Source organism: Chelonia mydas, chromosome 1 (assembly GCF_015237465.2).
Source record: "Chelonia mydas isolate rCheMyd1 chromosome 1, rCheMyd1.pri.v2, whole genome shotgun sequence".
In the NCBI taxonomy this organism is placed as follows: Eukaryota; Metazoa; Chordata; order Testudines; family Cheloniidae; genus Chelonia; species Chelonia mydas.
Genome location: NC_057849.1, coordinates 217,164,241 through 217,188,199, shown reverse-complemented (window position 1 = coordinate 217,188,199; position 23,959 = coordinate 217,164,241). Strand labels below are relative to the sequence as shown.

The window sequence follows — 23,959 nt, the reverse complement described above, 5'->3', positions numbered from 1 at the left end:
GGCAGCCCCTCCCTCACCTGAGCCCCAGCCGGCGGGGGCGGAGCAGCTGGGGGGGGGGGGGGGGCGGGGCGGTGCTGCCCCTCCCGGCGTCTCCTTCGGATGCGGCGCCGCAGATTCGCCTCCTCCTCCCCGCCCCGGCCCCGCCTCCTTTTTTGTGCAGGTGACGAATGTACCGGGGCGGCGCGAGCGGGCGCGCGCGCGGGGAGAGGAGCGGCCCGCCCGGCGGCTGGGGAGCCGGCGCCGCCCCGCCGCGATGGAGAGGCCGGTCAGGAGGTGGGTGCCCCCCCGCCCCGGCGCGCGCCCGCCCGCCCACACACACACACACACACACGGGCCAGGGGGGCGCTGTCCCGGCGCGGACCGTTACACCGGGATCGCTTGTGACCAAGCCGCCAGGGCGCAGCCTGATTCTCGGTCGCCCCCTGTTAGCGCGGGGGTTGGGGGGGTGGCTCGGACTCCCGGGGGCACTTCAGCGCCGTGGACGGGGGGGTAACAGTCCTCTGGATCCCCCGAGAGCGTAGCCCTTGGTCCTGCCTTGGCGGCGTGGTCGCTTCCCGCGCCTGTGGCCAGGCCCAGGGGGGCACCGCTGGGGGGGCTGATAGTCTGACGCCGTGTCTAGCTCGCTGGTGTCCGCCTGCGCCCGGCCCTGCCTGTACATCGTGTGTGGGTGCGCGCGCGCCTGCGGACCGCGTAGGTGGTGCGGGGGCCTCACCAGGCGCCATTGGCTGGATTGTCCTGGCCGCGCGGGGCATTGTGGGGCGGCTCCTCAAAGCTGGTAGCCGTTGGCGCGGGGGTTGCTGGCCTTACAGCGGCTGAGACTCTGCGCCGCTGCGGGAAACGGGGTGGCTCAGGCCATGTTTACGCTACAGGGTTAAGTTGACTTAAGTTACGGTGTTGATCATAAACCACTTTAATTACGTCAGTTGCGCCCATCTGTACAGCCGCTCTTCGTGTCGGCAGAGCAGGTTCGCCAGTCGGTGCTCTTGCCTGGACAGAGAGCGTTGCATTGTCCGTAGCGATCTCCCTGTGCAATTTGCCACTCTGTGCCGCTGGCAGGTCTGGGAATGGGTCACAGCGCATCATGGGTAAGGGTATGTTTGTGTGACAGAGGTCGCGGAATCCGCAACTTCCAGAGACCTCTGTGACATTTTCCACTTCAGGCACAGGGCAGCGGGGCTGGAGCTGTGATTCCTTGTCCCTGCCCTTTCCACTTCAACCCCTGGGTGGCGAGGGGACCCCTTGCAGCTGCCCCTGGCGGTGGGGGAACCCCCGGAGCCCCGGCAGTTGTGGGTGCTGGACCATCCTCTCCCTCCTCATTTGTTTAGGGATATTTTTAGTAAAAGTCAGGGACATGTCACCGGCAATAAACAAAAATTCACAGAAACCTATGACCTGTCCCTGACTTTTACTAAAAATATCTGTGACAAAATTTTAGCCTTGATCATGGGGTTGTGCTCACCATCTCATGATGTAGTTCTTTCTCTCCGATCATTCCATGGGCTTCTGACTTCATTTCGTGCTGTTTTTTAATAGCCTCTGTAAACTTCACTTGCCATCTCTGCCTGAAACCATCCTGAACTGCTGATCAGTCTGGTGATAAGTATTATGAACCCAAAGCACCTGGTCCTGCAGTATTTCATGAGCTGGGAAACAGAAGGTGACTCTGTGGTGCCTGCCCTGCTGTGTGCAGTGGAAAGAAACAATTCAAGATTATACCAGGTAATCATGGAGTAGCTGCACACTATTGACTGTTGCCTCAGGTAACAAGCACTGAGTGGTGGGATCGCATCATGATGCATGTCTGGGATGACAAGCAGTGGCTGCAGAACTTTTGGATGTGCAAAGCCACCTTCTTGGAATAGTGTGCGGAGCTTGCCCCTACCTTGTGGTGCAAAGACATCAGAATGAGAGCTGCCTTCACAGTGGAAAAGCAAGTGGAGATTGCTGTGTGGAAGCCAGCAACTCCAGACTGCTTCCAGTCAGTTGTGAATCAGTTTGAAGTTGGAAAGTCCACCCTGAGGGTTGTGGTGATGTAAGTGTGCAGGGCCATCAGTCGCCTCCTGCGACGAAGGACTGTGACTCTGGGTGATGTGCAGGAAATACTTGATGGCTTCGCAGCAATGGGATTCCTTAACCGCAGTGGGGCAATAGATGGCACGCACATCCCAAGTTTGGCCCCAGACCATTTTGTAACGGAGTATAACAACCGAAAGTGCTACTTCTCCATGGTCTTGCAGGCACTGGTGGAACACTGGGGCCGTTTCACTGATATCAATGTAAATTGGTCAGGGAAGGTTCATGATGCACGCATCTTTAGGAATGCTGGACTGTATAGAAAGCTGCATGCAGGAACTTTCTTTCCCAACCAGAAGATTCCAATGGAGGATGTGCAAATGCCCATAGTGATCCTGGGAGACCCCACCTACCTTCTGCTCCCATGGCTCATGAAGTCTTACACTGGGAACCTAGCCAGCAGCAAGGAGCTTTTCAACAACAGGCTCAGCAGGGGCTGAATGACCGTTGACTGTGCCTTTGGCAGGGTAGACCTCAATGAGGACAATATTCTGATGGTCATAGCAGCCTGCTGTCTTCTGCATAACATTTGTGAAGCGTTGGGGGAAAAGTTTCCCCAGGGATGGAATGCTAAGATAAATTGGCTGGCTGCTGATTTTGATTAGCGAGATACCAGGTCAATTAGAGGGGCTCAGCAGGGGGCTATTCGAATCAGGAAGGCTTTGAAGGAGCATTAAGACAATGAGCCCCAGTAATGTGTCTTTCTGTGATACCTTGAATGACTCCTGTAAGACTTGCTTCCTGGGCTTTAATTGTAGTGAGCAAATGTTCCTCTGCTTATAGCCACTGTATTTGAATTTTAGCAACATCTACTGGGTGCATGACACAAAGACTCATTTTGTTTTGAAGACTATACTTTAAAGGATAAAACATATTTTTTTGCAATCTGGGAACATGGCAGTGAGGAACAGTCTCTCCATTAAGGCTCTCAGAGCTGTGTGTAACTCCAGCTTTCATCATGAAAGTAGTCTCTAGGGGTGGAGTGCAAGGGGTACTGTGACGGAATGGGAACATGCGAAGAATGTGTTGTGGGAGTTTGGGGGAGGGCATGGAACAGCATTCTGTATTAGCTGTAGGAGGAGTCATGCATGGATATGCTCAGACTGCAGCACTATGAGGGACTTGGGCATCTCTCTGTGGCCCTCCAATAGCTTTATCATCTGCTCATTTCCATCTATCATCTGCTCCTGCCCCTGTCTCCTTTCCAGGCTATCCAGCCTGCGTTTTTCATTAACTGTCTCCCTCCACGCTTTTGTTTTGCTATCTGCTGTATGTGTTGACTACAGCACTTTGCAAAACATATTCTCCTTACTACTCCTGGTTCGCCTCCTTATCTGACAGAGGTGCTCCACCGGGGTGTGGGAGATGGTCCTCAAGGGCACATTTACAGAAGCCAAGGAAATAAAGAATAGAGACAGTATTGTGAGTTCACTGACAGCTGTGAATCATAAAAGTCACATATACCTCTTTCTCACTGTCTCTTAGCTAGCACACAGCTTGACAAGAGTCCAAAATAGGGTGAGTTCGGCAGGGGTGGAGTGGGGGAGAGGGGAAGATGTTAGGAAGAGGGAATGGGCAAGAATGGACAAAGATTCTGGGTAGTTTGTGAAGAGGGTTACTATACATACCTAGAGAGACTATTCTGAATATTGTCACCCTTTTCCACAGGCTGGGGTAATCAAATCCGATATCTCACTCCTGAAGGTAACTCCGGATGCAACGGTGCACTTCCTGCATGCGTACGGCTTCAGGCCGGGTCCCTATGCTGCTTCCCTGTGTGCCACTTTGGTCCCTACAGAAATAATTGCCCATTGGTATGGCAAAGTTTCCCATGGCGGGGGGAAACAAGGCAGCTCTGCCAAAGAATCGTTGGCAGAGGATTGCAGAGTACCTACATGAAAGCTTCCTAGAGATCTCTATGCAGGATTTCCAGGACATTAACAAACTTTTCTGCCAGGCCCCCACTGCTTAGCTGCTCAGGCTCTGTTGGTAATTTCTATCTCTTATCCCTCCTCTACCATATAACAAAGTAAATGAGACCTCAATCTCACATCTCTGTGCAGTATCAAAGCAAAATGTGTGCTTACCAGAGCATGCATCTCCTGCTTCATGAGCACCAGAGCCATAGTGCTGGAACTGGCTAAACCCCTCTGGAGTCAAAAATAGGTCCTGACTTGCCATGCCACCAGACGACTTTATCACATGTCCCACATCCTCCTCCAACTCCACTTCCTCGTCTACCACTTTGTCCTCGGGCTTGACTCTGCTGGCTACTGCCTCCAGTCCCCCAAAGTATCCGTGGAGCTCTTGACAGTGGAGGTGGGGTTGCTGCTGAGGATGGCATCCAGCTCCTGGTAGAAGTGGCGTGTCTTCAGTGCTACACCAGAGCGACCGTTTGCCTCCCTTGCCTTCTCGTATGCCTGCCTTAACTCCTTGGTCTTAGCATCACACTGCTGCTTGTCCCTTTTGTGTCCCTTCTGCATGCCATGAGCAATCTGTCTGTAGATATCAAAGTTCCTACAACTTCAGCGAAGCTGCGACTGCACAGCCTCCTCTCCAAACAGATCCAACGGCTCTGGTGTACCCCAGGCGGGAGCACCTCTGTTGCGGAAACCCAGCATGGTCAGCTGGGAAGATGCTGTGTGAACAGTCCATGCTGAGCAAAGAGGAAGGGGAATTTCAAAAATTCCCAGGCTTTCAAACGGGGGAAGGATGCATGCCTGTGTTCCTGCAGGGCAGCAGAGTTAAAACTGTTGACCAGAGCGGTCATGATGGGCATTGTGGGACACCTCTTGGAGGCCAGTTAGGACAACATAAGCAGGTTCAGTGTCTACACTGACATTGAGTCGCTCTAACTAAGTCGCAAAAAGCTCTGTGCCTCTCGTCGAGGTGGTTTTCTTTGTCAGAGTAGGGGAGTTACATTGGTGGGAAGAACATTTCAGTGTGTATACCTCCACTGTTTTGGTGACAGAAGCTAACTTTTGTCAACAAAACTGTGTAGTGTACACAAGGTCTAATTTGGCGTAGTGGGGCAGTTACATCTGTGGGAGTGAAATTTATGTACACTCTTCCACAGCTAGGTTGATGTAACCTGTCTTGCGTCAACCTGCGTAGCGTAGACCAGGCCTGAGAAGCCCTCCTAAAAGCTTGATGTTAGGCAAGTATGCATCTAAGCTATGTACAGTTCTCCACCTACTTTGGTGGTGGGTGCCATACAGTTGCAAGTAACTGCCTATGTATGTGCAAAAGATAAGGTGGGTGAGGTAATATCTTTTATTGGAGCAGCTTATGTTTCTGAGAGGCGAGCTTATCTCTGATAATACAGCTACAGCAACAGTACATATAATCATACATTTATCCAAACTTGTTTGCTGTTACTTATTTCCCTATCTTGGAGGGGGAAGGACTTATAAGACCTGCAACACTCTAACATCAAAGCTCATGATATACAGACATTTGAGGTTGTACTGATCACAGTAAGCTCAGTTTGGAAGTGAAAACAGCAGTACATCGGCGTGTGTCATGTTTGCAATCCTCTTCAATGTTGCCATCGACTGAGTAATGCAGCGAACAACAGTAGACATTCCAAGAGGCATTAAATAGACACTCTTCCCATCCCTTGAAGACCTGGACTTCGCAGATAATGTCGCTCTCCTATAACATACCCAACACCATATACAAGAAGAAACAACTCAACTCAATGCATTCAGCCAGCAAATTGGACTGAAAATCAACCGCAATAAGACAGATACCATGACCTTTAATATTGCCTCACCATCACCAGTACGGATAGGGGATTATGTTCTCACCAAAATAGAAACATTCACATACTTGGGCAGCACCATCAGCCAGGATGGTGGAACAAGCCAGGACATTCGGAACAAAATCAATAAAGCCAGGAACACCTTCAGGAGCTTAAATACTGTCTGGAAATCGTCAAAATGCAACAATAAAACCAAACTCAAGATTTATCAGCTGCGTACTTTCAACACTACTTTATAGTACAGAATGCTGGGGAATGAGAAAGTATGACATGTCCAAACTGTCTTTATTCCATTCAACCTGCCTCAGAAAAATCCTCCATATCTTTTGGCTCAGAACAATCTCAAACCAAGATCTATTGACACAGTGCAACCAATAGGATCTGAGCACCATCATTGCCAGGAGGCGTTGGAGATGGATCGGTCATGTGCTTCAGATAGAAACTGATTCTAACCACAAAGTAGCAATAGGATGGACACCTGAAGGCAAATGAAAACGAGGCCGCCCGAAAACAACATGGCAAAGAGCTTGTGGAAGCCGAGCTGAAAAACCTGGGGCACAGTTGGGGAACCATTGAAAGACTTGTCAGAAACAGACAGGAGTGGAGGAGCTTCGTCACCGCCTTAAACACCAGAGGCGTAATAGGAACATGATGGTGATGAACACAGTATTATGACTGTGCCCTTACAAAAGGTATACAGAGAGGGACTGTGCTTTCCCATCTTGCGTCTTTACCAGCTTTTTTAAACACTGTAATCATTTCAGTTTCATATCAGAGTTGTTCTCCACTATCGCCCATCATTCTCTTTTCACAGTAGGTTACATCGACACAAAAGAATTAATCGATGAAGGCAAAAGTTAACAAAAGGTCCTCTCTGACTTCTTCATACCAGCAGTTGAAGACAGTGGCTTCCCTGAGGTGTGTGTAGACTGGGAATAACCATACCTGCTACATAACATGTTTTAGACAGCTTATTCCAGAATGTGTCTATAACACTTCCTATAACAAATGTTGAAAACAGTTTGTCCCATCTACACCTGTGGGCAAACAGTTTTCGATCTCTGTTGAGAAAGTGACCATAAAGATCCCATTTTTGACAATGGTTTATTCTTCTAAGCTATAATCCTACAATGAGCTCTGCATGGGCAGTTCCACGTACCTGTGCAGAAGTCATTGTAGGCTCAGTGTTTCCCTTTCATTGAATATCTGTGTTCCTGATTATTTTTTTCCAGATGCATTTTCTTGTATTGTTGTTTTTTGTCTATATTTCTAACATTGCTCTCCTAAATACCTATTATTTCTAAGTCCTCACTCATAATGAAGTTGAATGTGCTCAGCATCTTTAGGTTTGAGTCACTAGTGAATAAATATACTGTGGATCAGTATGATGTTCCCCTCTGGAGTTATCTGGACTGGTGATCTTATCGTGCTGTGCTGTGAGAACCTCCACTCCTGGGCTGTTCACGCACAGCCTCGGGCATGTAAGCTGCTCCCAGCTACTTGCAAGCGAATGACACTAGCCAATATCTCCGGTCCCAGACACAACCCTAGGAACCTCCGTCTTGCAGTGTCCAGTTATGCCTGCTGGACACTGCAAGCTTATATGAGTTTGTCAATTTAACGAAGAAATTGATATGCACTAGGCTTGTTATCCCAAGGGGAGCCTCTGACACACTTCAAACCAAATGCACTGCTTCAGGTAGCATAAACAAACATTTATTAACTATAAAGATAGATTTTAAGTGATTATAAGTCAAAGCATAACAAGTCATATTTGGTCAAATGAAATAAAAGCAAAACGCGTTCTAAGATGATCTTAACACTTTCAGCGTCCTTACAAACTTAGATGCTTCTCACCACAGGCTGGCTGGTTGCTCTTCAGCCAGGCTCTCCCCTTTGATCAGCGCTTCAGTCGCTTGGTGTGGTGTCTGTAGGTGTAGGTGGAAGAGAGAGGAAGAGCGTGGCAAACATCTCTTCCTTTTATCATGTCCTTTCCTCTCTCTTTGCCCCTCTCCCCACTTCAGAGTCAGGTGAGCATTACTGAGTTTCTCCAAGCAAAGTTGAGCAGTTCCCCTGGTGTGGCCTCATGCAGGTGAGTCATTCTATTGTGGCTCCCTTGTTGGACAATGGCTGTTGATGGGTTCTTTGACACCCCGCCCGGGCGTTGGTTACTTTCCTTGCTGTTGCCTCTGGGGAGCTAATATCTGGCTGATGCCCCCAACTTACATCATGTTTTAGTGAAAACAATACTACACAATTGTCATAACTTCATATGCATTAATGATACACATATATGGATAGATAAATGAGTTTTGCAGATCATAACCTTTCCCCTGATATCTTGCAAGGCAAGCTTTATACGTAAGATCACGATTATATGAAAATGAGGAATATGGAGGTTACAGCACGATCCCTCCCGGTATAGAATGTCACAATCAGATCTTAGGCCCCAGTCCTGCTGAGCTCTGTGCAGGCAGGCAGATCCCTGTGCTTATCAGAGATCCTATTGAAGTCAACAGATCTCCACGTGGGCTTGGGTCGACTGGCATGTAACTTGTTGCAGGATCAAGGGCCTAAGTAGTGTGTTGAAAGTTTTGATGATGCAGTCTTGCATATGGTAATATTTATACGATGATCTTACAATTTAGTCTAGGAAACAAAATCTAAAAGTACCCTGGAAAACACATCTCAAATAACTAACTATACAAGACAATAACGTAATTTATAAGATTAATTTTTTTTTAGAAGGAAATAATTATCTAGATAAATTGTGTACATAGAAGAAATAAATTAACTCAGCAACAAAAAGCCATTTATTTCCAAAACACTTGAATAGCTGGACACTAACGCATGTTGAATTGAGCTTACAGTTTATATGATAGCAATGACTAACTATATATATGAATAGAGGCTGATTTGAAAAGGGGAATTAGTACAATGCTGAGAAACTAAAATTGACAAATAATGATTCTTGTATTGAGTGACTAATAATGTGTGTTGTTTTGTCACAGGAATAAGAAAATTGTTGATTATTCACAGTTTGGGGATTTTGAAAATGATGGTAAGTGGTCCTACTATTATCCACACCAAAAAGAGTTAAGTTCTGCAATGGCTTTGTATAAAATGTTGGTAGAATATGGGCCCTATCCTTCTGTTGAATTCAGTGAAAAACCTCTTATTGGCTTTAGTGGAATCAAATTCAGGCCCTGTTAGAATACAATACATGTTATAAGGATATTACACAATAGCAGTGATATTTACACTGCTGACCTGTTCATAATATTAGGTTAGTTCAGCCCCCTCCTGCAGGAAAAACATATTGTAGGAGGAGACTTGGGGCAGGAGAGCTTTGCTAGGATCTTCTCGCAGAGATTTCTCTGACATTTTTCCAGAGGGATGGTGACCTATTCCATGTCCTTCCATGGAACAGGCCACAGGGCTTTCTGTAAATGACAGTGATCTACAGGAATCTAGGGCCATCTGTGCAAAGGTCTCATGCCTCTCTGTTGAAGCTCTATGTCTGTGTTGGTCCGGCTTCAATACATAGCAGTCCACCTCCTTCTGTGAAATAGAAGATACAGCTCTAGGGTTTTTAAATGTTCCTTAGGAATCTCTGGAGGTCTGGGAGGGGAACAATGTGGTGTGCCATGCATCCTCCTTACCTAGTTCACCCATTTTCCACTCTTTTTCTCTGCACTGATCACTGGCCCCATTGTGGAGTTTCCTTGGGCTCTGGAGGCAGCAAGAGGGGATGGTGTCACAAAGACAACTAAACTTTCCCTTTTGCCTGAGGTAGAGGAAACTGTGCGCAGGGGGTCCGCCCTCCACAGGGGGCAGCAAAATCCTTTTCTTTGTCCTATTTTCAGGTGTTTACGTTTGCTATAGAAATTTTCTTTAGCTGATACTTGATATATAGGTTCTGAAACTGAGGGAGACATTCTTTTACATTTAAAAAAAAGTCCTGTTAATTAATTTTTCTTATTCCAGCAAATGCATCTTAAGTGGTTGTTTTCTCTGAATGTTTAATGTTCTTGCAGGAAGGGTTTCTGCAACATTTTGAGAGCACTGAGAACTGTTCCCATTTCCCTTGTTTTTCACTTTGACCCTCAACGCCTTATATTACATCTACCATTCTTCTGGCTGATAGATTAGTTTTAAAGATTGATCTACTGCATAAGCATGCCAACCTTTGGCAGAAAGCATTTAGCTCTGTCGTTGAATGTGAGTGAACATTTCCCATTGGCTACAGTAGGAGTTTCATGCTTGTATTCAAGGACAGAATTTGATCTGTTATCTTTTGATGTATCCTTGCTGCATAGAGATTAAAGGTTTTCTTTGTTACAGTGGAACACCTCTGAGGGTGTATGGTTTGTGCAGTATAACAATGTGAGTCCAGGGAAACATTGGTAGACAACATATTTTATAAAGCAGACAGGAAGACATTTTTTTTGTCTACTAGCTGAGTAAATCTCATTATACAGCATTCACCTCCATCCCATTCAAACTTGATATTATCACTTATTTTTATGGCAGTTTTTTTGCTTCGTAGTTATATGTGCTAAAGACAAAATTTTAAAGTTCTTGGATTGCTTTTAGTCTGATATCCCTGATTTTCAGTCTTTGTTTCCAGTTTGGGCCCTGGAGGACTAAAGATATATACTTTGTAAAGAGGCAATGTAATGAAAGGGGAGAGATCTTTTTTAAGAATGGGAATCATTAAAAGGAAAAGGTTCCAAAAGGCCAAGAACTGTAAGAATGGTGTGTATTGAATGGTATTCAATTATCAGAAGAACTTGAATCTCAAGTGAATGAGAACTCTGAGAACATATTTGAGATTGAAACTTTATCCCCATGTTGATAATTAATTAACTTGAATATCTATATCTTGAAAATTATGTTAGAAATAGTAGGATCAGGTCTCACTATGATTACGATCTACGTTTAGCTAGTATCTTTTGTTCCAGAGTATCCCAGAGCTCATTACAGCTACATCTATTTGTCTTCTGATTATGAGACTGAAAATCGGTTTTATAGTTTCAGATGAGGGCCATAAGAACATGAACATTTTAGAATATTTTATATTTGTGATTAAATAAGTTTTCCGAGGAGAGAGACCTTTTTCGTGGTGGTTGGAGAAACTTGCACTGTATGGGCAAAACTATTTCTAACTTGCACATGTTTTTATAAACAGATGAAGACTTCGCCTGTGTACCTGCACCTTTAAACAAAAAATCTAGAATAGTACCTACGGAGACAAATAGGGAGAAAAAGGAGAAGCAGAAAAGGCCACACAAGGAGGTGACTACAGTGCCGAAGAAAACACCCAGTAAAAGGTGAGAGGTAATGAAGTGTAGTTATTTGTGTGCAATAGAAAAGCTTCATCTCAGCACTTCAATTTCTTAGTTTTCCTAGAGTTTTACACTTTTCTAGAGTGTAGTTTAAATAACTACAAATAAAGTTCTAACATATTAGTCTGAGATTTATTATCAAATTCTTTTGCCCATTAATGAGTGAAGGGATACTCTAATAATGTCTAATGACAAGAGTGCCTGCACCTCAATTCTTCAATCATTTATGACTCGGTGGACCTTTTTGCTGACATGAAGCAATGTGGATTTCAACAGGGCTCTACACTGGTGCAGAGATCTGCCTACATAGGTCCAATGCAGGTTTGGGGCCTAAATTAGGTAAATTTGTGGCTAATCTAATCTAGGTAGTTGTAGGGAACCCATCAGTATAGCACATGAAAACACTGTATGGTCCATAGGCTTAGTATACAAAACGGAACAGGAGACACTTGACATGGTTTTAATCAGGCCGCAATTTCATTATTAGATGCCTGGGACTACCTGGCAGATAAAAGTGTACAGTGCAGGTAGCTCCATGTTCATTCAATATCTACTGGGGGGCTTCCGTCAGCCCCCACTTTTTCCATCCACGTCCCCTAGACAACCCATTGCTAGGAATTTATCATCCTCCCTCCCCACCCACTCCGAACGAGGGTTAAGGTGGGCTATAGGAAAAGGGGGTTTGCTCCCTGCCGTACCAGTCATAAGAGCCCCAAACACCCCTCATCACCCATTCTGCTCCTTTAACCAACAGCTCCTTTTTAAGTCCTTTACCAAGCCATTTGTCTGTCACTCTGTCCCTTCCCTATGGAGTACCTGCGCTCAACATCTGCCCCACATTTACATAATGAGTTGTGACATAATAGTCTAACACCTTTCCCTCCTCACAATAACAAAACCCTCCCTGAACTTGCTGTGGGGGAAGGTGAAAAACCCCCACTCCACCTAGGCTAATCTGGTCGTGAAGGGAAGGCAAAAAAAAAAAAATCCCCACTCCACCTAGGCCAATTGGGTGGTGAGGGAAAAATTCCTTTCCTGCCCTCCTAGACAGGAGTGGCTATGCCCACAGCAGGTTCTGACCAAACCTGGTATTTTGCCACCTCGAGGGAGGGAGGGCAGGTGCTGCTCCACCTAGTCCAGGGAAAAGCGGCTTTCTCTGCCGGGCTTTTCCCTTTTGAATTCCCCAGCCCTTCCGGTCCCTGGGGATGAATCAGTGTCGCCTCACTGGCTTACTCCCCCTTTTGCAGCAGCTTCTGAGCCTCACCCCACTCCACCCACCAGTGCTATTCCCTCTCCCCGGCAAGCGCCTCCCCCCACTTAAAGGTGCGGTGCAGTGAAAGGTTCAAACAAATGAACTTAGGGCTTCAATAAAAGTTCAGCTCATATTTGACAGAAATTCAGAAGTAGATCTTAAAAGTCAAATAAAACTTAATTATACTTATTTTAAACAACTTTTTTGGTAGAAAATATTTTATGTGGAATTCCATGCCAGTGGGATATTTTCTACAAATGAAATAGATTTTTCCAGTCTGTTACTGATCATTAATTAATGTATGCACAACACTTTGAAGACATAAAGCATTCTGTATTGGTAAGTGTGAAGTACTTCTGTTATATCATCTGAATTTTACAAACCTCTGCTCATTTGTTATGCAGTAAATTACAGATTATGTATTGTAACACTTTTTATTATTTCCTGCATAGATGCTGATTTATAATTACATTAACGAGTAGCTGCTCAGAAGTAGCTTTATATTGCTTCAGTTCACGAAAATAATATTCACCAGATTTATTGGAAAAAAATTCCTATAACGTTTTTTACTTGTTTCAGGATAGCCTTAGATGACAAACTTTACCAGAGAGATTTAGAAGTTGCATTAGCCTTGTCAGTGAAAGAACCATCTGGAGACATCCTTGAAATGCAAGATTCACAAGAACAAGGTTATCTTTACAATTAAAATGCATTTCAACTTCTCCCATTTTAAACTATTCCTTGATTGTATTTAGCATCCTTTGTAGTTGCTTTATAACTGTGCTGGTATTGTATCCTTTCTTTTAATAGATTAATTGAGAAGACTTGAACATTTCTTTTTATTCGTTGATGGGATGAGGTTTATCATACAAAATTGTGCTAGTGCTAAGTAGTGCTATGCAATTTTGAAAAAACCTACTATAATTACTTGTGTATAATGTAGATTAAGCTTCAGTCTTTGACTATCCTAAATATAAAGCTCTTGGGTTGATTAAACTTTCCAAGAACAATATGAACGTTCTCTCATAGGATCTGATGCAACTCACCATTGATGTCAGTGGAAAAATTTCCATTAACTTCAATGAGAATTTAACTGGGCCCATGCGGATGACTTCAACCATTTCAGTCTCGTAGTCTTCAAAATCTACAGATTTAGACTTTAGAAGAATGTGGGGCAGAAGTTGTTTTAATGGTGCATGTATATTACTGAGTACACTGTCCATGCCTAACAAAAGATGGTAATCTTTGCAAGCAGATGTATTAGAGACTTAATTTTACAATTGCAAATTTAGTCTTTGGAGTGTACAGTAAAATCTGTATCAATACTCAAAATTTGTGGATTTTCCACAATAATAGCTTCTTTTTGTCCCAGCTTTTACTGGAATGTAGATCTGTAATTACAGAGAAATATTACTAAACATTAAATGCATTTGCTTGGCTTCCAAAATGTGTGGAGGGAGAATAACATAGTGAAAATGGGGGGGAAAAAAGTGTGAGAAAAGTGTTTTAAGTGCATTTATGCTCCATATTAACATCTTCCTCTTAACACTGTACTATACTGTCTACACCTTGTTTCCTTATAGTGAAATGGATATAATGCAATTCAATTTATTATAAAGAACAAAGAAAATCACAAATTATTTCAGCCCATCACAGTGTGGCAACTGTAATTCTGGTCAAAGTTAATATATTACATTGCAAAAAGAAAAGGAGTACTTGTGGCACCTTAGAGACTAACTAATTTATTTGAGCATGAGCTTTCGTGAGCTACAGCTCACTTCATCGGATGCATACTGTGGAAACTGCAGAAGACATTATATACACAGAGACCATGAAACAATACCTCCTCCCACCCCACTCTCCTACTGGTAATAGCTTATCTAAAGTGATCATCAAGTTGGGCCATTTCCAGCACAAATCCAGGTTTTCTCACCCTCCGCCCCCCCCGCCCACACAAACTCACTCTCCTGCTGGTAATAGCCCATCCAAAGTGACCACTCTCTTCACAATGTGTATGATAATCAAGGTGGGCCATTTCCTGCACAAATTCAGGTTCCCTCATCCCCCTCCAAAAACCACACACACAAACTCACTCTCCTGCTGGTAATAGCGGGAGAGTGAGTTTGTGTGTGTGGTTTTTGGAGGGGGATGAGGGGGTGAGAGAACCTGAATTTGTGCAGGAAATGGCCCACCTTGATTATCATACACATTGTGAAGAGAGTGGTCACTTTGGATGGGCTATTACCAGCAGGAGAGTGAGTTTGTGTGTGGGGGGGCGGAGGGTGAGAGAACCTGGATTTGTGCTGGAAATGGCCCAACTTGATGATCACTTTAGATAAGCTATTACCAGCAGGAGAGTGGGGTGGGAGGAGGTATTGTTTCATGGTCTCTGTGTATATAATGTCTTCTGCAGTTTCCACAGTATGCATCCGATGAAGTGAGCTGTAGCTCTCGAAAGCTCATGCTCAAATAAATTGGTTAGTCTCTAAGGTGCCACAAGTACTCCTTTTCTTTTTGTGAATACAGACTAACACGGCTGTTACTCTGAAACCTATATTACATTGCAGCTTTTCTGTGACGAAAAATAATATCATTATCTACTAAAAATAATTTTACCTGGAATCTGCTAGAGTTTAACTTGTTTGGGCTAAATTATTTTCATTTCTTGATATCCTGAGTCTTTATAGTGCTAATTTTCAAACTATTTTATGCATTTTTTTAAATATAGACATTAAAAAATGTGAAGCTATTGAATTAGAAAATGTAGACAGCAGTTCCATCCTCTCCAACTGCAGTGCAGATAGTGGTCTCTTAGGTAAGTTATTTTTGTGTCTGTCTGTATATGTAAACATATGTGTAAGCAGTGTTCCTGAAACATTTCTTTTTAGGGAAGTGAAGGCAAAAACTATTGGAGAAAAAAGAATAAAAGTGATTTTTATTGCGTAGATATGCTTTGGTCTGAAAGGTATATTCAATCTGTTTAGATCTAAATTTGGCTCCTGTCTTAAAATTGGTAGGAATTGAGTTCAGATTTCCAAATAATCTTTTTAAACCATCAATTTATCATCAAGAAGTGAAAACTGAACAAACCACATGCATGCATGTGCGCACACAAATATTTTAAGGTACTGCTTATCTCCTTGGAAGATGTAAGTACTCTCAACTACTTGAGTCTTCACTCTTAACACCAAGAATTATAACATTCATAAACCAGTCGGAGAACACTTCAATCTCTCTGGTCACGCAATCACAGACATGAGGGTCGCTATCTTAAAGCAAAAAAACTTCAAAACCAGACTCCAGCGAGAAACTGCTGAATTGGAATTCATTTGCAAATTGGATACTATTAATTTGGGCTTGAATAGAGACTGGGAGTGGCTATCTCCCCTTGTTTTTTTCCTACAAACCCCCCCCAAGACGTTCTGGTTAAACTTGGATTATTGCTGTGCACATTGTAAGATAAGTTATTGCCAGCAGGAGAGTGAGTTTGTGTGTGTGGTTTTTGGAGGGGGGTGTGTGGGGGGGGGGGTGAGAAAACCTGGATTAGTGCTGGAAATGACCCACCTTGATTATCATGCGCATTATAAAGAGAGGTTTCAAAGAGGGATGGGCTGGGATTTGTGCTGGAAATGGCTCTACTTGATGATCACTTTAGATAAGCTGTTACCAGCAGGAGAGTGGGGTGGGAGGAAGTTTTGTTTCATGGTCTCTGTGTGTATATAATGTCTTCTGCAGTTTCCATGATATGCTATGCATCCGATGAAGTGAGCTGTAGCTCACGAAAGCTCATGCTCAAATAAACTGGTTAGTCTCTAAGGTGCCACAAGTACTCCTTTTCTTTTTACGAATACAGACTAACACGGCTGTTACTCTGAAACCACTCTTAACACCTTGATTCCAGAATAGCATTGGCAACTTTTACCTGTAAAAAGGACTCAGAGCAGTTTTTAAAAAGATAAAATAAAATGAGAATTACAGACATTTGAAGAAGCTCAGATACTGTGCACTTGGATAAAGATCTCCAGAAATACTCAGAATCAGTACTGGAAACTAAGGTTCCAGTCCAGCAAAACACTTAGTACTTACTATTAATCATGCAACCAGTTCCTTTATTAACTAGTGTTAATAAGACCAGTGTTTATCTTGCAGGCCCTGATCAGGTCACAGATGACAATGACATCCCCACAGGTGGTTATAGGCAAAGAAGAGCAGCATCTAAAGCTGTGTCACAGCAGAAGTTACTGACAGATGACAGTGATGAGGGAGACCATGCTGATAACTATGAGCCAGACTTTGTGTCTGGTAAGTTTTCTACTATTACATTTTTCCTATTGGGTATGTTTTGAATATGTCTAATTATCCTGAGAGAAGAATATTTTCAGTAAAATGTTTACTGTTTTCAGCCTTATATACCTTTGTTCCTCGTTGAAATACTACAATTTGTTATTAGCTATGTGTCCTGAATGCATTTCAAGAGACCGAAGCTAAAGGCTAAATTTTTGACCTGGTCAGTTGAGCTTACTATTCCTTATTCGACCTTCAGCCTAGGACTCCAAACATGGTTTCCTTTTGTTCAGAATGTGCTTAGAAAACCAGGTGGCAACAATAAATTGCACTCCTACTAAAGAGATGTCAAACCTCATATATTTTTTTCTTCTGTTTTAGATGAGGAATCAGAGGGTAGCTCAGATTTCAGTGAGGAAGATGATGAAGATTTTGCTGCAAAAAAGAAGAAAACTAAAGAAAATAAAAGGAAAGAAATTAAGTTAAAGGTCCAAACAGAAAAGGAAAAGAAACCCCCCAAATCCAGAATTAATGCTACATGTAAGCTTGATGTAATCACCAAAAAATACAGGACTTGTTTAGACAGACAGTTAGTGAATATGAACTGGGGGGTGAATCTACAACATGCAGTTGTGCCGCATGCTAACTGTCCCTCTGAACCCTGCTACCATGTACTAAAAGTTCCCTAGCGCACACTGACCTGTTTGCATTTCAAAGCAGGGTCATTTTCAAAAAGTGAGTGAAAAGAAGTTTCAGGTACTCTCCCTGTACTTCAATCAACCTGCTGATTTTTGTGGTTTTACAATCATTTTTTCCTAATTTAAAAAAAAAAAGTCTGTCCTGTATTGTGTGAAATACTTAGAGAAATAGGGGAAATTGACTGACACACTGACTATCTGGGGTAATAATGAAACTGTACACAAACTGCTATCAAATGGACAACATAAAAAATGAGAAATAATTAGGGCTGTCAAGCAATTAAAGAAATTAATAACGATTAATCATGCTGTTAAACTATAATAGAATACCATTTATTTAAATATTTTTGGATATTTTCCATATTTTCAAATATATTGATTTCAATTTCAACATAGAATACAAAGTGTACAGTGCTCACTTTATATCTATTTTTTATTATAAATATTTGCACTGTAAAAATAAAAAAAAGTATTTTTCACTTCACCTCATACAAGTACTGTAGTACAATCTCTTTATCAAGAAAGTTGAACTTACAAATGTAGAATTATGCACAAAAAAAAAATAATTGCATTCAAAAATACAACAATGTCAAACTATAGAGCCTACAAGTCCACTCAGTCCTACTTCTTGTTCAGCCAATTGCTCAGACAAACAAGTTTGTTTACATGTGCAGGAGACAATGCTGCCTGCTTCTTGTTTACAGTGTCACTTGAAAGTGAGAACAGGGGTTCGCATGGCACTATTGTAGCTGGCATTGCAAGATATTTACATGCCAGATGCACTAAAGATTCATATGTCCCTTCATGCTTCAACCACCATTCCCAAGGACACATCCGTGCTGATGATGGGCTCCGCTCAATAGCGATCCAAAGTAGTGCAGACCAACGCATGTTCATTTTCATCATCTGAGTCAGATGCCACCAGCAGAAGGTTGATTTTCTTTTTTAATAGTTCGGGTTCTGTAGTTTCTGCATTGGAGTGTTGCTCTTTTAAGACTTCTGGAAGCATGCTCCACACCTCGTCCCTCTCAGATTTTGGAAGGCACTTCAGGTTCTTAAACCTTGGGTCGAGTGCTATAGCTATCTTTAGAAATCTCACATTAGTACCTTCTTTGCATTTTTTCAAATCTGTATTGAAAGTATTCTTAAAATGAACAACATGCTGGGTCATCATCTGAGACTGCCATAACATGAAATATATGGCAGTATGCGGGTAAAACACAGAGCAGGAGACATACAATTCTCCGCCAGGAGTTCACAAATTTAATTAACACATTATTTTTTTAGCGAGCGTGATCAGCATGGAATCATGTTCTCCAGAATGGTGGCCAAAGCATGCAGGAGCATACGAATGTCTAGCATATGTGCCATGTAAATATCTTGCAATGCCGGCTACAAAAGTGCCATGCGAACGCCTGTTCTTATTTACAATGTCACCTGAAAGTCAGAAGCTGGCAGCATTATCTTGCATAAATGTTTGTTTGTTTGTTTGTCTGTCTTAGCAATTGGCTGAAGAAGAGGTAGGACTGAGTGGACTTGTAGGGTCTAAAGTTTGACATTGTTTTATTTTTGAGTGCAGTTATGTAAAAATAAATCTACATTTTTAAGTTGCACTTTCACGATAAAGAGATTGTACTACAGTACTTGTATGAGGTTAATTGAAAAATACTATTTATCATTTTTACATTGCAGATATTTGTAATATGATAATGTAAAGTGAGCACTGTACACTTTGTCTTCTGTAGAAAGAACGAGGAGTACTTGTGGCACCTTAGAAACTAACAAATTTATTTGAGCATAAGCTTTTGTGGGCTAAAGACCACTTCATCTGAAACCTGTCACCATGCAAGGCTTTGTATTCTGTGTTGTAATTGAAATCAATATATTTGAAAATGTAGAAAAACATCCACAATATTTAATAAATTTCAATTGGTATTGTTTAACAGTGCGATTAAAACTGCGATTAATTTTTGTGAGTTAATCTTGTGAGTTAACGGTGATTAATCAACAGCCCTAGAAATAATTATTTAATCTTTCAATTAGAGTAATTTTGAGTTTTAGGTGTAATGAGTAAAATAAAAATGAACAGACAGAAGGATGATTTATTTTTTTTCAATTGACTGTGTCCCATTAAAAAACAACAACAAGCAAACAAACATAACAATGATTAATTTAGGTTTTCTACATTATTTTAGTTTTAGGTCCTTATCGTATGATCACATCTGGCTGGGTGGATCCCTGCACCCACATGGATTGCTTACAGGGAATCAAGGCCTTTAATGATCTTCAGTGTTATTAATAGCATAGTTAAAGATATTTATTTACCACACTTGAGTTACAGGGTCACTGTGTCTCTTTAACACAATTTGTATCAGCACAACAACCTTTTAAAAAACTATTTCTTACATGTGTGTTAAATAACTATGCATCAGACCTGCTGGTGTGATTTAGTTTCAAACAATGTGTAAGCTAAATCATATACTACAGAACCATTTTAGTTGTGGTGTGGAAATGTTTTTTCTTGTAGAGTTTATGGCAGACTTGTGTTAGCTTGTCCCTTCATGCAGTTCTACAATACGTCCTATGCCAGTAACAAGATAAGTGCCTACTTCCAAATCAGGAAATAAGTATGAGGCTATAACGTGTTCAAATAAATGTACTTGCATTGATTGGAAGGCAGGATTCTTAAGACATATCCACCTGTATTTCTTTGAATTGAATGGTCCTCACTTGCACAGTAATTTTGTGCAGTGTGATTTCTTTAATAAAGAGCAATTTTTCTAAAGCTTTTTTTGTTTTCCTGCCAAAGTGGCTCCGTTAGTTTCTTCTCCACGGATAATCCAAGCAAAATCTCAGTCAACAGTGAAGAAGACATCAAGTTCTCCAGAACCTATTGGAAAACCTTTATACACATCAAGTCCCTCAACAGACAAGAAGAAGCCCAAATGGATACCACCAGGTATATGCAATATGGTAACTGCAGACAAATATACCTATTTACATGTGTTTAAAAAGGTGTTCTCTGAAGTATTTGTATTTCTGAACAAGCACCTCCTCATCAAAATATGAGCTACCCCACTCACCTCTGTGTCCTAGAGTCAATTGTCCCACACAAAATTAACCTGTCCACTTCCCAGGTGCCTCAGTATCTTTTCTCTTGATAGGACAAGGGTGCTAAAGCTTTTCCCAATAGCGTGGCACAAATCTCAATATAGAGATTGTCTTGTGGACATTTCCTCTTTTAAGAGGTGTCCAGCATCCCTGTTGCAATGCACTATTTGCTTCCTTACACCAATACTTGCCTACTATTATTTTTGTATTTGTAGTTGCCTTTAGTATGATAAGTGTTTGGTCTTTTTTGAAAAAGTTAGATCACACTGCTGCTCCCTCTTGCTTTTTCACCTTTCTCATCTATTGTCTTCTTCTGCATGTGGATCCTTTCTGCTTGGTCCTCTTTCCTTGCACATGTCTACATACTCTCAAGTCCTCTTTTCCTACTACACATGCTGCCAAATGCCTAGTTCCATGCTCCCCTGGCTATTCATCCTCCACTTATACCTCCTGCCCCTACTGGTGGCTCAGAGTGGTAGCTCACAGTTTCAGCAGAGCAGACTCAGTGGGGGGAGACTCATAGTTTCTCTTCTCCTATGTAGCAGCAGCCTCTAGTGTTAGGCTAGAGGGCTACGGGCTCTTTGTTCTCTGCTGTTTTTTCATGTACCCTGCCTCTTCATGGCAATAAAAACAGGATATCTGTAAAAGCAGTTGATAAAAAGGTGAAGGAATATAGTACCATGAGACCTGCTAATGTTCTGCAGAGCACCAGCAAGTGTACAGCAGTCAAGATTTTGAGAAATGCTGTATTATGGTAGCAGAGTGAAATGTGTTGGTGTCACCCTGAGGTTACATGTAGGGGGAGCCTTAAAAGTCTCCTGCAGATTTTGTCCCCTTCTGCTGTAACTGTCAAATATGTTCCCACTGGCAGTGTACCTGATTTTTATGAGCTTTCCTGCAATATTGTTCAGGCCTCTCTGCAATTTCTAGAAGAGGATACTTATTAGCTCTTTTTTGTAAGTTAGTGACAATGATTTTTCTGTTAATTTGTGACACTTGTTTTGTTTTAAAATGCTTTCAGCTGCCTCAGGATGCAGTAGTAACCCACTGGGAGGAATTTCAGTTAAATCACCTACTCAAGGTCTCAGACTTGGCTTGTCCAGATTAGCACGAGTGAAACCACTGCACCCAACTGCTGCCAGCAGTTGAATGATCTATGAAAGTGTCTCTCACTTGAAGGATTACTATTTGGAAAGAAGCTGAGTGTGCGGTGGGGTTCTTTTGTTTTTAAACAGGGTTGAAAACAAGTGAGCAGTAAACTGTTTATTAAACTGTTCATTCAGAGGGAGGAAATGCTGTCAATGTTGCTTGTCTGTTATTAATAAAGGGCCTTCATTCTTCAAGGTGCAGTGTACCACCAGTGAAATGCTGAGCACCTTCGGCTGCTGAATAATATTACTTAATCAAGGAGACCTCAGGTTGCTCAGCACCTTTGATGGATCAGGCCCAAAGAAATTGATTGTGTATTTGAGATTGTATCCTTATGATATCTATCCTCTTTTGAAAAAAAAAGGGGGGGGGGGTATTACATTTTTAAATTGCATAAAAATAATCTAAAAAGCAGTGTATCAATTATGGATCTAAAAATATAGAATGGATTCATAATGTAACCTTAAAGTTGCAGTTTTGAATTCCCAGTTTTTAGTATTCATTCTGTTCATAGTCCAATTAAAGAATCCCTTTAGTAAAGTGAAATCATTGTTCCTCCCAGTCCAGAAAAGTTGATTCTCAAATCTTTGTTAAAACTTACTGATATTTGTATTCGTGTGGATTTTATTTCTAAGAATGTATAATGTGCTGCTTAGAAAACTGTATTTTTAAAAAAAGTAAAATAAAATATACTTTATAAACAGCTAGTTTGTAATAGTAACCGTCTTTATGCATTTTGAAAATTTCTTACGAACTTTGGCCTCAGCCCTGCAAATATGTAAGCATTACCTTATGCATGTGATTATCCCCTTGAAGTCAGTGGAACTAGTTATGAGACAAATCCAAAACCCATTGAAGTTAAGCATATGCTTAAATGTTTGCAAAATCAAGGGTTTTATGATTATTTATTGCACAATAAATAGATTTTCATAAAGTTTTGGAATGGTAGTTACTGAACCACCAGGACCTGACCTTAATTTAGAAATGGTGAGTCCATGGACCAAAATCAGTTCTTGTTTAAGAAGGCACACTGCCACAAAAGTCAGTTGTGCCAGTTTACACAAGGGATGAATTTGACCTCGTAACAATTCAGAGGACTGGGTAATGAATCAGTGAAGCATTTGCAAATAGATGATAGTTTTTAACTTCTTAATTCCCTTCAGTATGGGATATGGGGGAAAGGCATTAAAGGGATAAATAGCCCAGTTGTTCAGAATAATATTTGAATAATATAATTTTGTGAAGTATGATGCTGTTTGAAGTAAAATATAACTTAACTGTAATTAGTCCTTTATACAATTATACTTTTTCAGTACGAATGTGATTATAAAAATAAAACAAGATACTAAAAGATTATTTATTGTGGATTTAAGAAACCGAGGAGGTTTATTGTTTCCTGGGAATGACTAAGAGGAATTCTTGGTTTAAGTAATGGATTCAATTTTTTAGGCAAGTCACCTGACGTCTGATTGCCTCAATCGTCCCAGTGGCAACATTAGGTAAAAGCTGGAACCTCAGTGAAAGATAGATAATTCCTTTCAGTAGTTATGCAATTTATTTGAGCTCTAAATGCGTTCACAACAGATAATCACTACGTGCCATGATTTGGTTTCTGTCATAAATACCAGTAATTGTATAGTTTGGTTTTTAGCATTAATACCAATACTTTTTTTGTTCATAAAAAGCAAAGGGGTGAGGGTATAAATGAAGAACACGGTATTTAGCTCAGTTTGCTATAGTTTGACAACCCTGTCAAAATTATTTAAAACAGAACAAAAGAACCTCTGATCACTGACCCTAATCCTAACAGAGAAACAAGGTGGGGTGAAGTAATATCTTTTATTGGCCCAACTTCTGTTGGTAAGAGAGGCAAGCTTTCAAGCTTACACAGACCTGAAGAAGAGCTCTGTATAAGCTTGAAAGCATGTCTCTCTCACGAAGAGAGGTTGGTCCAATAAAAGATATTACCTCACTCACTTTGTCTCTCTAATGTCCTGGGACTGACACGGCTCAAAGATTGAAGTCCAGGACCTCCATAATAACATTCTCTGAAATGCTTCCAGTTCCATGCGTAGGGCCAGTTAGACAGAGCTGCAGGGTCTCAGTGCATGAATAAGATAATGGTATAGGGAGGAGGGCTTTGGGTTATTAGGAACTGAGGAACCTTATGGGAAAGGAGGAGCCTATACAGGAAGGATGGGCTCCACCTAAACCAAAACGAAACCAGATTGCTGGCACATAAAATTAAAAAGTTTGTAGATGAGCTTTTAAACTAAGGACT

The 23,959-nt window shown here is 41.8% G+C and overlaps 2 protein-coding genes across 10 annotated transcripts in view; one reads left to right on the top strand and one right to left on the bottom strand.

Annotated features, from left to right (window-relative positions):
* Positions 1-148, bottom strand: part of C1H12orf4 (chromosome 1 C12orf4 homolog) — a 32,435-nt gene extending 32,287 nt beyond the window's left edge. The window contains exon 1 of the mRNA XM_043527349.1: positions 18-148. The gene's annotated coding sequence lies outside the window, so the exon portion shown is untranslated. The remainder of the gene's footprint in view (positions 1-17) is intronic.
* Positions 100-22,381, top strand: RAD51AP1 (RAD51 associated protein 1). Of its 9 annotated transcripts, XM_037913416.1 has the most exons (12): positions 141-273; positions 1,534-1,719; positions 3,742-3,777; positions 7,861-7,928; positions 8,848-8,897; positions 11,028-11,169; positions 13,016-13,125; positions 15,165-15,251; positions 16,586-16,738; positions 17,102-17,260; positions 20,228-20,377; positions 21,551-22,381. In XM_037913416.1, exons 2-12 carry the CDS (start codon positions 1,606-1,608, stop codon positions 21,676-21,678), a joined length of 1,197 nt encoding a protein of 398 aa, XP_037769344.1. In that variant the 5' UTR covers positions 141-273; positions 1,534-1,605; the 3' UTR covers positions 21,679-22,381. The 9 variants fall into 9 exon arrangements, with proteins under 9 accessions (XP_037769336.1, XP_037769341.1, XP_037769365.1 ...); XM_037913408.2 differs by lacking the exon at positions 1,534-1,719 and having other exon boundaries at positions 100-273; XM_037913448.2 differs by lacking the exons at positions 141-273; positions 7,861-7,928 and adding an exon at positions 6,651-6,754 and having other exon boundaries at positions 1,638-1,719.
* The last annotated feature ends 1,578 nt before the right edge of the window (positions 22,382-23,959 follow it).

What these genes read in the sequence shown, in the direction of transcription:
- RAD51AP1 (XM_037913408.2), top strand. Translation starts at nt 100, where the DNA reads ATGCGGCGCCGCAGATTCGCCTCCTCCTCCCCGCCCCGGCCCCGCCTC. An exon ending in CCTGGTGTGGCCTCATGCAG is followed by an intron (nt 7,929 to 8,847) that starts GTGAGTCATTCT and finishes GTTTTGTCACAG; the next exon opens with GAATAAGAAAATTGTTGATT. An exon ending in GCCCAAATGGATACCACCAG is followed by an intron (nt 20,378 to 21,550) that starts GTATATGCAATA and finishes AAATGCTTTCAG; the next exon opens with CTGCCTCAGGATGCAGTAGT.